At 37.4% G+C, this 12,399-nt stretch overlaps 1 protein-coding gene across 1 annotated transcript; it reads left to right on the forward strand.

Moving 5' to 3' along the window:
- LOC113324495 lies at window positions 1–1,542 on the forward strand. Its single transcript, XM_026572815.1, has one exon. The coding sequence runs from the start codon at window positions 1–3 to the stop codon at window positions 1,540–1,542; it is 1,542 nt and encodes a 513-aa protein (XP_026428600.1).
- The last annotated feature ends 10,857 nt before the right edge of the window (window positions 1,543–12,399 follow it).

Consider the following 12,399-nt stretch of genomic DNA (forward strand, 5'->3'; position numbering starts at 1 on the left):
ATGAGGGAGCCCGAAATAAATAGGAACCCTATCCATAGGGTCAATAGAGTTGATAATGGGTCTGATATCCTTAGGCATCCAGAGGCCTTAGAGATGAACCAAGGGTCCAACCAGACTATGAGCTGTAACAGTGAGCCCAGAACCTATCCATGTACCATTTGTGGTGATCAAAGTCATATTGGACCCCATTGTCCTTTGTTTTATCCCAATGAAACTACCCGTGACCAGGTTAGTGTCCTACATGGTGGTATGGACTCCAAATATGAGGGTCGACCCAAGTTTGACCCATACTCTAATACCTATAACCCTGGTTGGAGACATAACCCGAATTTCTCGTGGTCTAAAGGTAACCATCAAGGTGGCCCATCTAGCAACCCACCACCAGGTTTTTCTACGAACCAAGCTCAAATCCAAGAACCGAGCCAAGTTGATAAAAAGGTGTCATCTCTAGAGGAAAGTATAAGACTCTTAATTGAGGGTAATTCCCTAAACAATTCTCAAACTACACAAAATATCAACAATTTAAGTCAGAAGCTTGATGACTTTGTCCTGGAGAGTCAACGGTACCAACAAAATAGTGACCGAGAAATTAGCAACTTAGAGACTCAGATAAGTCAACTTTCAAGCAGGCTAAATGATAAGGAGGAAGGGATATTTCCTAGCCAACCAACTCTGAACCCAAAAGGAGTTAACCAGGTTAATGGGTCAGGTAGTTCTAACCACAACGAACATCTCAAAGAAGTTATCATCCTTAGGAGTGGTAAAACTCTAGAGAATTCGTTAGAACCACCTAATGATAGTAGTCCAGCTGAAAAAGAGACTGAAGTTGACCAAACTTCATCTAAAGACCCTAATGGTCCTGAGAATTCTAAGAGTCCAAGTGAGGAAGCTACCCCTGAGAGAGTGTACATACCACCTGCATCATTTCCTCAGAGACTCGCTAAGAAAAAGCCCAGTACATATGCTGAAATCCTAGACATCTTTAATCAAGTTAAGATCAACCTTCCCTTGTTAGATGCAATTAAACATGTACCGGCTATGGCCAAGTTCTTAAAAGAGATGTGCACCGCCAAGAGAGACGCTAGTGTCCATAAAAAGGCATTTTTGACCCAACAAGTTAGTTCCGTAATCTCACAAAAGTACCCAGTCAAATTTAAAGATCCTGGTTGTCCTACTGTCACATGTGTCATGGGTAAACAAACCATAGACAATGCTCTATTAGATCTTGGGGCTAGTGTGAATCTTTTACCGTTCTCGGTATATGAACAACTTAGACTGGGTGAGATGAAACCAACTAGGATAACACTACAGTTAGATGATTGGTCAGTCAAAATCCCACGTGGAATTATTGAAGACGTTTTGGATCAGATAGAAAACTATATCTATCCAGTTGACTTTGTGATTTTAGACACTCAACCTATCTCTAGTCAAGATATCAATATCCCAATCATCCTAGGTCGTCCGTTTCTATCCACTGCAAATGCAGTCATACATTGTCAAACTGGCCTAGTAGAATTTTCCTTTGGGAATCAGAAAATCTAGGTGAACGTTTTTAAGCCGTTACAAGCCCCACCGGACCCTGAAAACTATGAGTCCATATGCATGATTGATTCTCTAGTTGAGAATACCTTTACCACTAATAGTGTTAGCGATCCGTTAGAGGCGTGTTTGGTCCACTTTGGAGCCTTCTATGATGAGGATAGTCATTTTGAAGAATTTAATGCGTTGTTAGATTCTGCGCCGGTAATGAATTATGGAAAATGGCAGCGTAAACAAGAACCTCTTCCGCCGACCATAGATAAACCCCTCCCATCATCAGTTAAGGCACCCACCCTTGAATTAAAGCCGCTGCCAGATACACTAAAATATGTGTTTCTTGGTAGTGAAAATACTCTTCCTGCTATAATTGCCTCTGACTTAGAGCCCGATCTAGAAAGTAGACTAGTTAGTGTTCTCCGAGAGCACAAGACTGCAATTGGGTGGACCATAGGAGATTTGAAAGGAATTAGTCCTGCTGATTGTATGCACCACATCTATTTAGAAGAAGGTGCCAAAAACTCAAGAGAAATGCTGAGACGTTTGAATACTAATATGAAGGAAGTTGTTCGCACTGAGGTGCTGAAGTTGTTAGATGCGGGTATCATATACCCCATATCTGATAGTAAATGGGTCAGACCTGTCTAGGTTGTCCCAAAGAAGTCTGGGAGTACGGTAGTTGCGAATGAGAACAATGAACTGATCCCTACCCGTGTTACCACCAGTTGGAGAGTATGTATAGACTACCGTAAGTTGAACTCATCCTCTAGGAAAGACCACTTTCCTTTACCATTCATCGACCAGATGTTACAAAGATTAGCTGGCCACAACCATTATTGTTTCCTAGATGGATATTCTGGTTATAACCAAATCCATATAGTACCGGAGGACCAAGAGAAGACAACTTTCACATGTCCATTTGGTACTTTTGCTTACAGGTGGATTCCTTTTGGGTTGTGTAATGCACCCGCAACATTCCAACGTTGCATGCTAAGTATCTTTTCAGACATGGTTGAGCGATTTCTGGAGGTCTTTATGGACGATTTTTCGGTGTTTGGTTCCTCTTTCGATGAATGATTGCACCACCTTACACTAGTTCTAGAACGTTGTAAAGAAAAGAACTTGGTCCTTAATTGGGAAAAGTGTCATTTTATGGTTAAATATGGAATAGTGTTAGGACATGTGGTGTCCTCTAAGGGAATAGAAGTTGATAAATCCAAGGTTGACCTAAATTCAAAATTAAGACCACCTAATAATGTAACGGATGTTAGATCTTTCCTTGGCCATGCTGGATTTATCGACGTTTCATCAAAGACTTTATCAAGATTTCCTTACCTCTGTCGAACCTACTTGCTAAAGATACTGCATTCGTATTTGATGAAGCCTGTGTTCAAGCTTTTGAGAAGCTAAAATCATTGTTTACTTCTTCCCCTATTATCCAACCACCCGAACCTCCCATTTTAACTCATGTGTGATGCGTCCGGTTATGCGGTTGGTGTTGTCCTTGGCCAACAACGTAATAAAGCACCTAGTGTGATTTATTGTGCCAGTAGGACCCTGAACAATGCCCAGTTGAATTACACTACCACCGAGAAAGAAATGTTAGCCATCGTTTTTGCCTTGGAGAAATTTAGATCATATCTCTTAGGGTCTAAGGTCATAGTATATTCTGATCATGCCGCTCTTAAATATCTCCTTTCGGAGAAGGACTCAAAACCTAGGCTGATCAGATGGGTATTACTTTTTCAAGAATTTACTCTACATATTCATGATAATAAAGGGTCTGAAAATGTAGTAGCTGACCATTTATCCCGTATACTTGATGAGACTAGAGATGATGAGAGACCGATCCATGATGCGTTCCCCGACGAACAATTATTTGCCATCTCTGAGTTACCCTGGTTTGCTGACATTGTTAATTATTTGGTAACTGGTCAAATGCCTGACCATTGGTCTAAACAGGATAGAGTTAAGTTCTTGTCTGAGGTTAAATGCTTTTTCTGGGATGATCCATACTTATTCAAGTACTGCCCTGATCAGATCATCCGTCGTTGTATTCCTGACAACGAAATCTCCAGTGTCCTGACTTTTTGTCACTATGGAGCTTGTGGGTGTCACTTTAGTTCTAAGAAAACAGCTGCGAAGGTTTTACAATCTGGTCTTTATTGGCCAACCCTGTTTAAGGACTCCCACCTATTTTATCAAAGTTGTGAGAGATGTCAAAAGTTAGGGAAGTTGACCCGCCGTAATATGATGCCACTTAATCCTATACTAACAGTAGAATACTTTTAAAGGTCAATCTAAAGGAGATATACTCTATCCCCACGAAACGCTCAACAATAATGTTATCGGTTATCTGTCTTCCAAGGATGAAGGCAGATTGGTTAGGTGTTATAATTTTATCTAAAAGTGATTTGAATTTCGAAATAATTTTATAGGTTGTATTACTTAGACTAATTGGTCTAAAATCATTTGGAGATATAGGATTTTGAACTTTTGGAACCAGAGAGATATAAGTATGATTTATAGATTAAAAAAAAAAAACTTTTGTTACTAATCATTTATTAGGAAAATTTGAAAAAAACTATTTCGGAAACCCAAGGACTCAATCGTATGGCTAATCCATGGTTCGCATGAGAAGTAAAGTGATTAGAAGGAATTGGAGGTTTTCATGATTTATTTATTCTTGAAGAAGTCTTGAACTAGCCTAATTATGTCATTTTTAACAATCTCCCATTGTTCTTGAAAAATCTAGGAGGATATCCATCGGGACTCGGAGATCCCCACTGGTTCATATTGAAGAGAGTGTTTTTAATCTCATTTTCATCAGGGATTTTACATAGATTTATAGTAGTTGCGAAGGTTTTACAATCTGGTCTTTATTGGCCAAACCTGTTTAAGGACTCCCACCTATTTTGTCAAAGTTGTGAGAGATGTCAGAAGTTAGGGAAGTTGACCCGCCGTAATATGATGCCACTTAATACTATACTAATACAATCGGGTCCTTTTGTCAATTCCTATGGTAACTTTTACATCTTATTAGTCGTTGACTATGTATCTAAGTGGGTTGAAGAAATAGCTACCAAGACAAATGATCGCCACGTTGTGATCAAGTTTGTTAGAGACAATATTTTCTTTCTATTTGGTATGCCTAAAGCAATCATTAGTGCTGGAGGTTTCCATTTTTGTAACAGGTCTTTTGAGACGCTCATGAAGAAATACTCTATTACCCATAAGGTTTCTACACCTTACCACCCACAAGCGTATGGCCAAGTAGAAGTGTCAAATAGGCGGATTAAACAGATTTTAGAGAAGACCGTAAACCTTACCCGGAAGGATTGGTGTTTGCGCTTAATAGAAGCTCTGTGGGCTTACCGAACCGCTTTTAAGACTCCACTTGGGATGTCTCCGTATAGACTAGTCTTCGGTAAAGCCTGTCATTTGCCTGTAGAATTAGAACACCGAGCTTATTAGGCCATTAAAAGGCTAAACTTTGACCTACTTACTGCTGGTGATAACTGTAGACTTCAGCTCAATGAGTTAAAAGAAATTCGTAATGATTCTTACCAAAATGCGAAAATTTACAAGGAGAAAACCAAAGTTTTTCACGACAAATCGATTCTTTGAAAGTCGTTTACACCAGGACATAAAGTTCTCTTGTATAATTCTCGCCTTCACCTTTTTCCTGGTAAGCTTAGATCTCGTTGGACTAGCCCATTCTATGTCAAGACCGTTTATCCGCACGGTGTTGTTGAGGTTAGGAACCATGATATTGGAGAGACTTTTAAAGTCAACGGACAGCGGTTGAAACCATTTATCGAATTGACCAACTCTGAAGTGGAAAACACAAATTTACAGGATCCCGTGTATCACGACTAATTTTCTGCAGGTACAGTCATGTCTGGATGAAGACATTAAACTTAGCGCTTTATGGGAGGCAACCCACTTTTGTGGTACTTGGTCTTGGTAACATCTTTCCCTATCTCTTTTCTTTTGATCAGCATTTCTCTTTGTTCATGCATTCATTTATTTATATCTGGAACATCGAGGACTATGTTCATTTTAGGTTTGGGGGTAAGGGAGAAAAATTTTAGTTGTACCAAGAATCTCCAACATTTAGAGTCACATAGTATTCAGTTAGCTAAGTTTACATATTGTTTCTCACTGAAAATATGGAAATTGGAATTGCTAGGGATAACATTCTATTGAGACATTAGAGAAAAAGACATTGGGATCTTTTACATTCAGGAGAGAACATGTTCCTTTTAGAGGGTAATCGTGATCGACCGAACCATCCATGATGGAAAGGCAATTAGGCCTGAAGGAAATGCCAGAAAGACAAAGCAACCTCACAATGTAGTCTTAGTTACTGGATTACGACTCTCTCTCAGTAGAAACTTATCATTATCAACAAGTGGAGTGACATCAAAATATATGAAGAAAGTTGAAGAGTTTATGGTTTAGAAGCAACATTAGAAAGAAGAATTCAAAAATCAAAGTTGAAGACTTAGTTACAAGAGCAAGGAAAATCAAACGATGAAAGTTGTTGAAGTACATGATACCAAGACATTACACGTCGAAAGATCCAAGTGCAAAATTCCTTCTCTCATGGCCATGTAAATTTTAGTCTTGTTATTATTGTTCCATTAAAAAAAATGAAAAAAATGAATAAATAAATAAATATATATTATACATTTAAATTTTTGTTCAAAAAGGCCATAGGGAAGTAGAAATCTTTAAGGAAGTTTCAAGCAAGAAATTGAAGAATTAAAGAGAAGATTTAATTGTCAAGGTTCTACAAGGTTCGAGAGTTTATCATCAATAGTTGAAGCCGAAGAAGACGTTGTTTCTACTGAGCACTATGAGAGAGTCGAAGAGATATGCATATTGGTTGCTTTGTTAGTCCGCTTTCCATCTGGCACAAAATCTTTCTAGAACTGGTTCAACTCATCACACGTAATTTGTCCAGCTGTGTAGCAGATGTCCCTCTCATTTTTATCTCTCTCCTAATCTTATCCAGCTGATCTTACAATGTTTATCTAGCTGTGCAGTGATAAAAGATTTTTTGGTGGTTGTAGTAATGATGATAAGGGGTATCGTTCAAACTCGAACTTGTGAAGGTAATGGATTTTTAGATTTAAAAATATATATACAAATATTGACAAATTGGTAGAGAGGTACTGGGACTAATGATTCGGCCAATCTTCATAACATAAGGCTTAATGATTTATTCTCAACAATAATAGCTCAAAACATATATGGACTCTTATTTTGCCAAAGTCGATTCTCAAAACATTGGTTGTAAATGTTAAGCATGGAACATCAAATCACCTAAGCTAAGCATGACCCATCTAATCAAATAACACCCAATTTAATCAAATCATATTTCAATTAATTTTTAATGCAAAAGTCTTAAAAAGAATTAATAAAATTACCCATTTATGAAGCTCGGCCTCCTCCGTCGCCCCAGTGTTGGGGTTTAACTCATCATAGTAAAAATTCTCTCAAAATATTTCATTGATGCTCAAAAGTGTTTTACAATGAAGAGAAATACAAGAAATTGATGTAAAACAGAACTATGCGACCCACAGAAGACGTCCAGAATCAACGACAGAGCTGAGTTGCTGTTGTCGTTGAAGAACTACGACCCACAATCGACAGTCGATGTTGCTGTTGATAAACGACTGCTGCTGAGAGTCCGTTCTTCGTGTTCTTCAGGCGTGTTAATGGCAGCAGCAGCAGCAGCAGGTAACTTCTCTGCAACTCCTCCTGCGCCTCTCTGCTCGCCTCCAAACCTCCCCAAACTCTCGACAATCTTCTCTCACCTCTCTCCACCTCTTATATACTTCACAGCTCCAAATAACTCGCTTAAATCTGAGTTTATCTCCCTTTTTCCTTTCCCTCAAGTCTCGGTCTTCTCTTCAACTACAGGTCACGAATATCTGCTATTTTTCCTCTTCCTTACGCGCTGAGTTACTCTTAACTTTCCATATTGATGTGTATGAATATTAGGAGAATATTGACTGCACTTTCACACGTAACTTCCTTGATTATTTTCTCCAGAAAAGCCGATAATAACTCAACGTCATGTTTACTTCCAAACTCGGCTCCTAGCCAAATTTGATACCGTCCAGCAACCTCACCAGGCCTGTTTAGTTAATTATAGCCCATTCGTAACAAACCCAGCAATTGAATCTACTTCTAATTCGTCCATAAAATCGAACCCTAATATCAGTTCCGCTGCAAAGTCCTTTCCCGCCAAAATTCTGTTTTAAACGTGAAGAAGGGTGTCCCCCTATCCAGCTCCGGTGTCCCTTTAGCAGCTGCCTGGAAATGGGTCACCCCTTAGTAATTAGGTTACCCCTTATCCAAAATTGAGGGTCCGTATAGTGATTTTCTCCCACGAGCGCAAAAACCATTTTTTTAGCCAATTTCGCCGCAAAAGCTTATTTCTCCAGAAATACCTACAGGGACATAAAAAACCATAATAAGTACAAAAATGGGTACTAACACAATATACAATTGGGCTATATTAGACACATAAATGCGTCTATCATGCAGCGGATATCTCTTCATCTAGCAGTGTTGCGGATGTGTCTCCCCTATTCTTTATTCAGCTTTCGAGGTGGTACCTTTAATTTCTCTGGCATTCTAGTTACTTGGAGATAGGTTGAGAATATGTATGTCATCATAGATCTTTGAATACTTGTGACCAATTTGGAGTAAATGGTTTTGTGGGTACACCTCTATGAAACCCCCGAGAGATTTGCTCGGGACTAGCAAAATGTAGGTTTGGGTGTATCTGATGAGTGTGTAAACACGACATTTTTACATCTCAATTTTCAATTATTTAGTTCTCCATTTTGTACAATTTGATGTTTTTATTTAGTTTTGCAGAATTTAATAAAATAAAACTTAATGGAACTAAAACACGCAGTTTCACCCAACAAATGAAGGGTAATCCAAATATTACAGGACACCCCTAAACTAGTACGAGATGGCAAAGTCGTTTAGGAGTACTTCACCACTGAAGAAGCGTCATTGGCCGAATCAACTTTTTTCTCTAAAGAATCCCGAAGCACTCATCATTCACCAAGAATCACTAAGGGCAAAGGTCAATATTAGTTGAATATGCCATTTGGATGGACTTACCATATACTAACGACATGTGGGTATGGCAACGCAGCTAAAGAGTTGGTGAGATAGAGTACTAATGCATGTGCCATAGAGTTGGAAGAGCGAACGGACATGAGCTAGAAATGTTGTTACCACGTGCTTTTCATGGATCCCACGAATGTTCCACAATCACAAATGGAAGAATAATTTGAAGTTATAAAATCTTCTCTGAATTTGTTTGCACCAAAGGCACCATGTGCACGCAAGGAAAGAATGCAATATAATAAGTCAACAATATATATTCTTACCAAGATTAACAAAGGTCTTAGTGGCTTGAGCAGGTAACATGATGTCGACATCATTTTGAAGACACCTTGGATTGAAAGAGTATAAAATGGGGCGCCTTATATGTTCACGGGGGAGCTGGAGTTTGGAGAGATTGGTGCGAGTGGTGATCTTTTGTCCCGTCTTTGTATTCATTTTGATCTTTACACCTATCATTCTTGTAATTGAAAGTGAGCATACGGGAAGTTGGATATAAAATATGCAAACTCTGTAAGTCCATTTGAGTTGAATAAAAATGAATTCCGTTAATTCTTTTGCATTATTACTTTCAGTTATGAGTAGCTAGATTATTTTTTTAGGATTAGATAGGAAACCATATTATGTATGCTAGAGTGTTTTAGATTATTTTCTATATTATCGTTTCTCCATGGTCCTTATATTCTTGTGTAGTAACGATAATAATTAATCTTTACGTGTCCTATTGTTTGACTAATGAGTTATATATCTATTATAGAGACCACCACACCAGTGAAGAAAATTATTAGTCATTTAAGAATTTATATTGATTTAAACGATTTATTTTCCGAGACGTACTTTATGTCCTAAATCGTCTTGAGATTTCCGGAGAAATTTTAGAAAATTATTTAACATTCTAGTATACATAATAGCGGTGGAATCTCGAAATCCTGGATTTTCGCCCTTTTTGAATACAGAATCACCATATCAATCTTTTGGTCTATTTTAGCAATTCTTGTTTAGTATTTCTTCTTTCCTTCATTAGTCCTAAAACCAAATCTTTGAAGAGTCCGAGAATCGAATCCATTTCTTACCACTTGTAAAACTACATCAGGTGGTTGAACTTTGATTGCACCTAGTTTGTTTATGCTTGAGAATCTTCTCTTCTGATATAAGATTCACTCAAACTAGATCGAAGTTTCGACGGGGATCTTTAGATTGTTTGTAGATCTAAAGACGTCTTGTGATAATCTATTGTTAACATACTCCCTTCTGTGTGTGATTGATCTTAAGAGATTCAAGTTGATTGTGTGCAGGGGTTTATTGAAGATCTAAGAATATTTGAAGACAAAGAAGACTTTGAAGATTTCTGATTTGTGTTCATAATCTTTGGTGTGTACAATACTTGTTTTGGTAAAAGAGGATCCAACTATAATCGTTTTATCCTTGTGGTAGATTAGATTGATTAGTTGTGTAGATCGGCATCAATACAATTATTTGTCATTAAAAGTATTGATTTCAAAATCTTAACAATTACTTTGGTAGTTGATAATAAGATAGATCTAAGAACCTGACAAAGGAGTTTATTGAGATAAACAGAAGAGCCTTTTGTCGAACTCACATCACTTGGTTGAAAAGAGTTGATACCAAATAGATTTGTTGTTCCATTACTGTTTGGAATACGAACCAAAGGAATTTTTCCAAGTACGTGACTTATTACAGGTCAGAGGCGTGGGAATACAGACGAAACTAGGTGAACTATAGGTTTAGTTGCTTGGTTTCAACTATACAAAGTTGGTTTGATTTTGTACGGCGGCTTAATCCTGAGGGTATTCAATTCTGTACAAGGTCCCAGGGTTTTTCTGCATTTGCGGTTTCCTCGTTAACAAAATCTTGTTGTGTCATTTATTTTTATTTTCCGAAATTATAGTTGTTGTTATTATAATTTAAAGTAAATTACACAAACGTTAATTCTTATTTACTTGATAAGTAATCCTATTGTGTTTGGTTAAGTCCGAACCTTTTATCAAGTAAATATACTTCGTTGTTGCATTGTCTCGATCTTGTATCCATAGTCAATCACACAAGTTATCTTGTTTTCGTATTGTCTCGATCTCGTATCCATAAAAGATCATACAAAGTGTGAACCGATTTGTTGTATTTTCTCGACTCAGTCCATAGACAATCACTTTCGGAGAAAGGACTTATAGGTGGAAAAGTTTTAGATTGAGGTATATTTGGATACCCTCGTCTTTTCAATGTGGATCAAAAGCTTTATCGATCTATCATTAGAAGCCTTTTATATCTTACAGCTACTAGACCTGATATTGCTTTTAGTGTTGGTTTTTGTGCTAGATTTTAGCCTAATCCAAGGGAATCTTATCTTGCAGCTGCAAATAGGATCATGCGATATATCCAACACAATATCGGATATGGCTTGTCTTGTACTTTTGATACTAACGCTGATCTTATTTCCTATTCAGATGCAGATTGGGCAGGATGTATGGAAGACAGAAAAAGTACTTCGGGAGGATTTACTATGTTGGGTTGAATCTTGTGGCTTGGCATAGCAAGAAAAAAAACTCACAATCCATGTCTACATGTGAAGCAGAATACATTTATGCAGGTTCGTGTTGTAATTAATTTCTATGGATGAAACAAATGCTTGTTGATTATGGAATTGACACTGGAATAATAAACATCTTTTGTGATAACTCAAGTGTGATTCGCATAACTGAGAATCTTGTTGAGCACTCAAGAACTAAGCATATTGATATAAGGTATCATTTTATTAGAGATCTCTATGAAAATGGTATCATCAATATGGAATTTGTGCCTTCAGAACAATAATTGGTTGTTATCCTCACCAAACCTTTAGACACTGCTACATTTCAACACTTACGGCAGTATATAGGTGTTGTTTTGGTTCATTAGTTCTCTAGACTTTTTCTCCTTGACTCATTCATATCTTTGGGTAATCAAGGCTTAGAACGCCAGTGTAGTGTTGTTTCAATTCCTTATTTGTTTCTACATAGATAACAATTCTGTTCGGTATCAAGTATTCTTTTAAATCCTTTTTTTCTTGTGAAAGTAAGGTCGCTCTTGTTGTTCTTTCGGAAATGACATTTTATGGGGGAGAGTTCTTAATTGAACTTGAGCTTAATTGCCAAATCTTTGTAGGGAGTGCATCTATGAAATATTGTAGGGGTTATCTTGTATCTTTATAAACTCCTTGATGAATGCATTTAGTTTCGGCTATATGATTGCATCTAAAAAAGTTGATATGTTGTTCTCTTTTGGTCATGAAGTATCTCTATGGAAATTTCATTAGGATCCCACTAGTTTTCGTACCTTTGCCAATTTGTATTGACAAAAAAGGGGAGTATTAATATGTAGTTCACACTACAAATACATATGGTTTATGGATCATTATGTAAGGGGGAGTGGTTTTCATGTGAGATGAAGTATTGAACAAGAGGGAGTGATACATATCACCATAGTATTGTTGTCAAAGTTGTGATACAATTGAACTTTGATGTTGTGTAATAATACTATGACACTGTATAACAATGATTGAGAGCAACTGTTTTCTCATTGTTATAGCTATGGATTTTCAACAACATTTATGCTGAGTTGAACACGTTCAGAATCACTGTAGTACTTAGAAGTGACGAAGATTTCGAGTAATGCTGAAGAACCAAGGAGATCAAGTATTTCAATGAGAAG

The sequence above is a fragment of the Papaver somniferum genome, chromosome 11, assembly GCF_003573695.1.
Source record: "Papaver somniferum cultivar HN1 chromosome 11, ASM357369v1, whole genome shotgun sequence".
NCBI classification, from domain to species: domain Eukaryota; kingdom Viridiplantae; phylum Streptophyta; class Magnoliopsida; order Ranunculales; family Papaveraceae; genus Papaver; species Papaver somniferum.

What these genes read in the sequence shown, in the direction of transcription:
- LOC113324495 (XM_026572815.1), top strand. Translation starts at nt 1, where the DNA reads ATGAGGGAGCCCGAAATAAATAGGAACCCTATCCATAGGGTCAATAGA.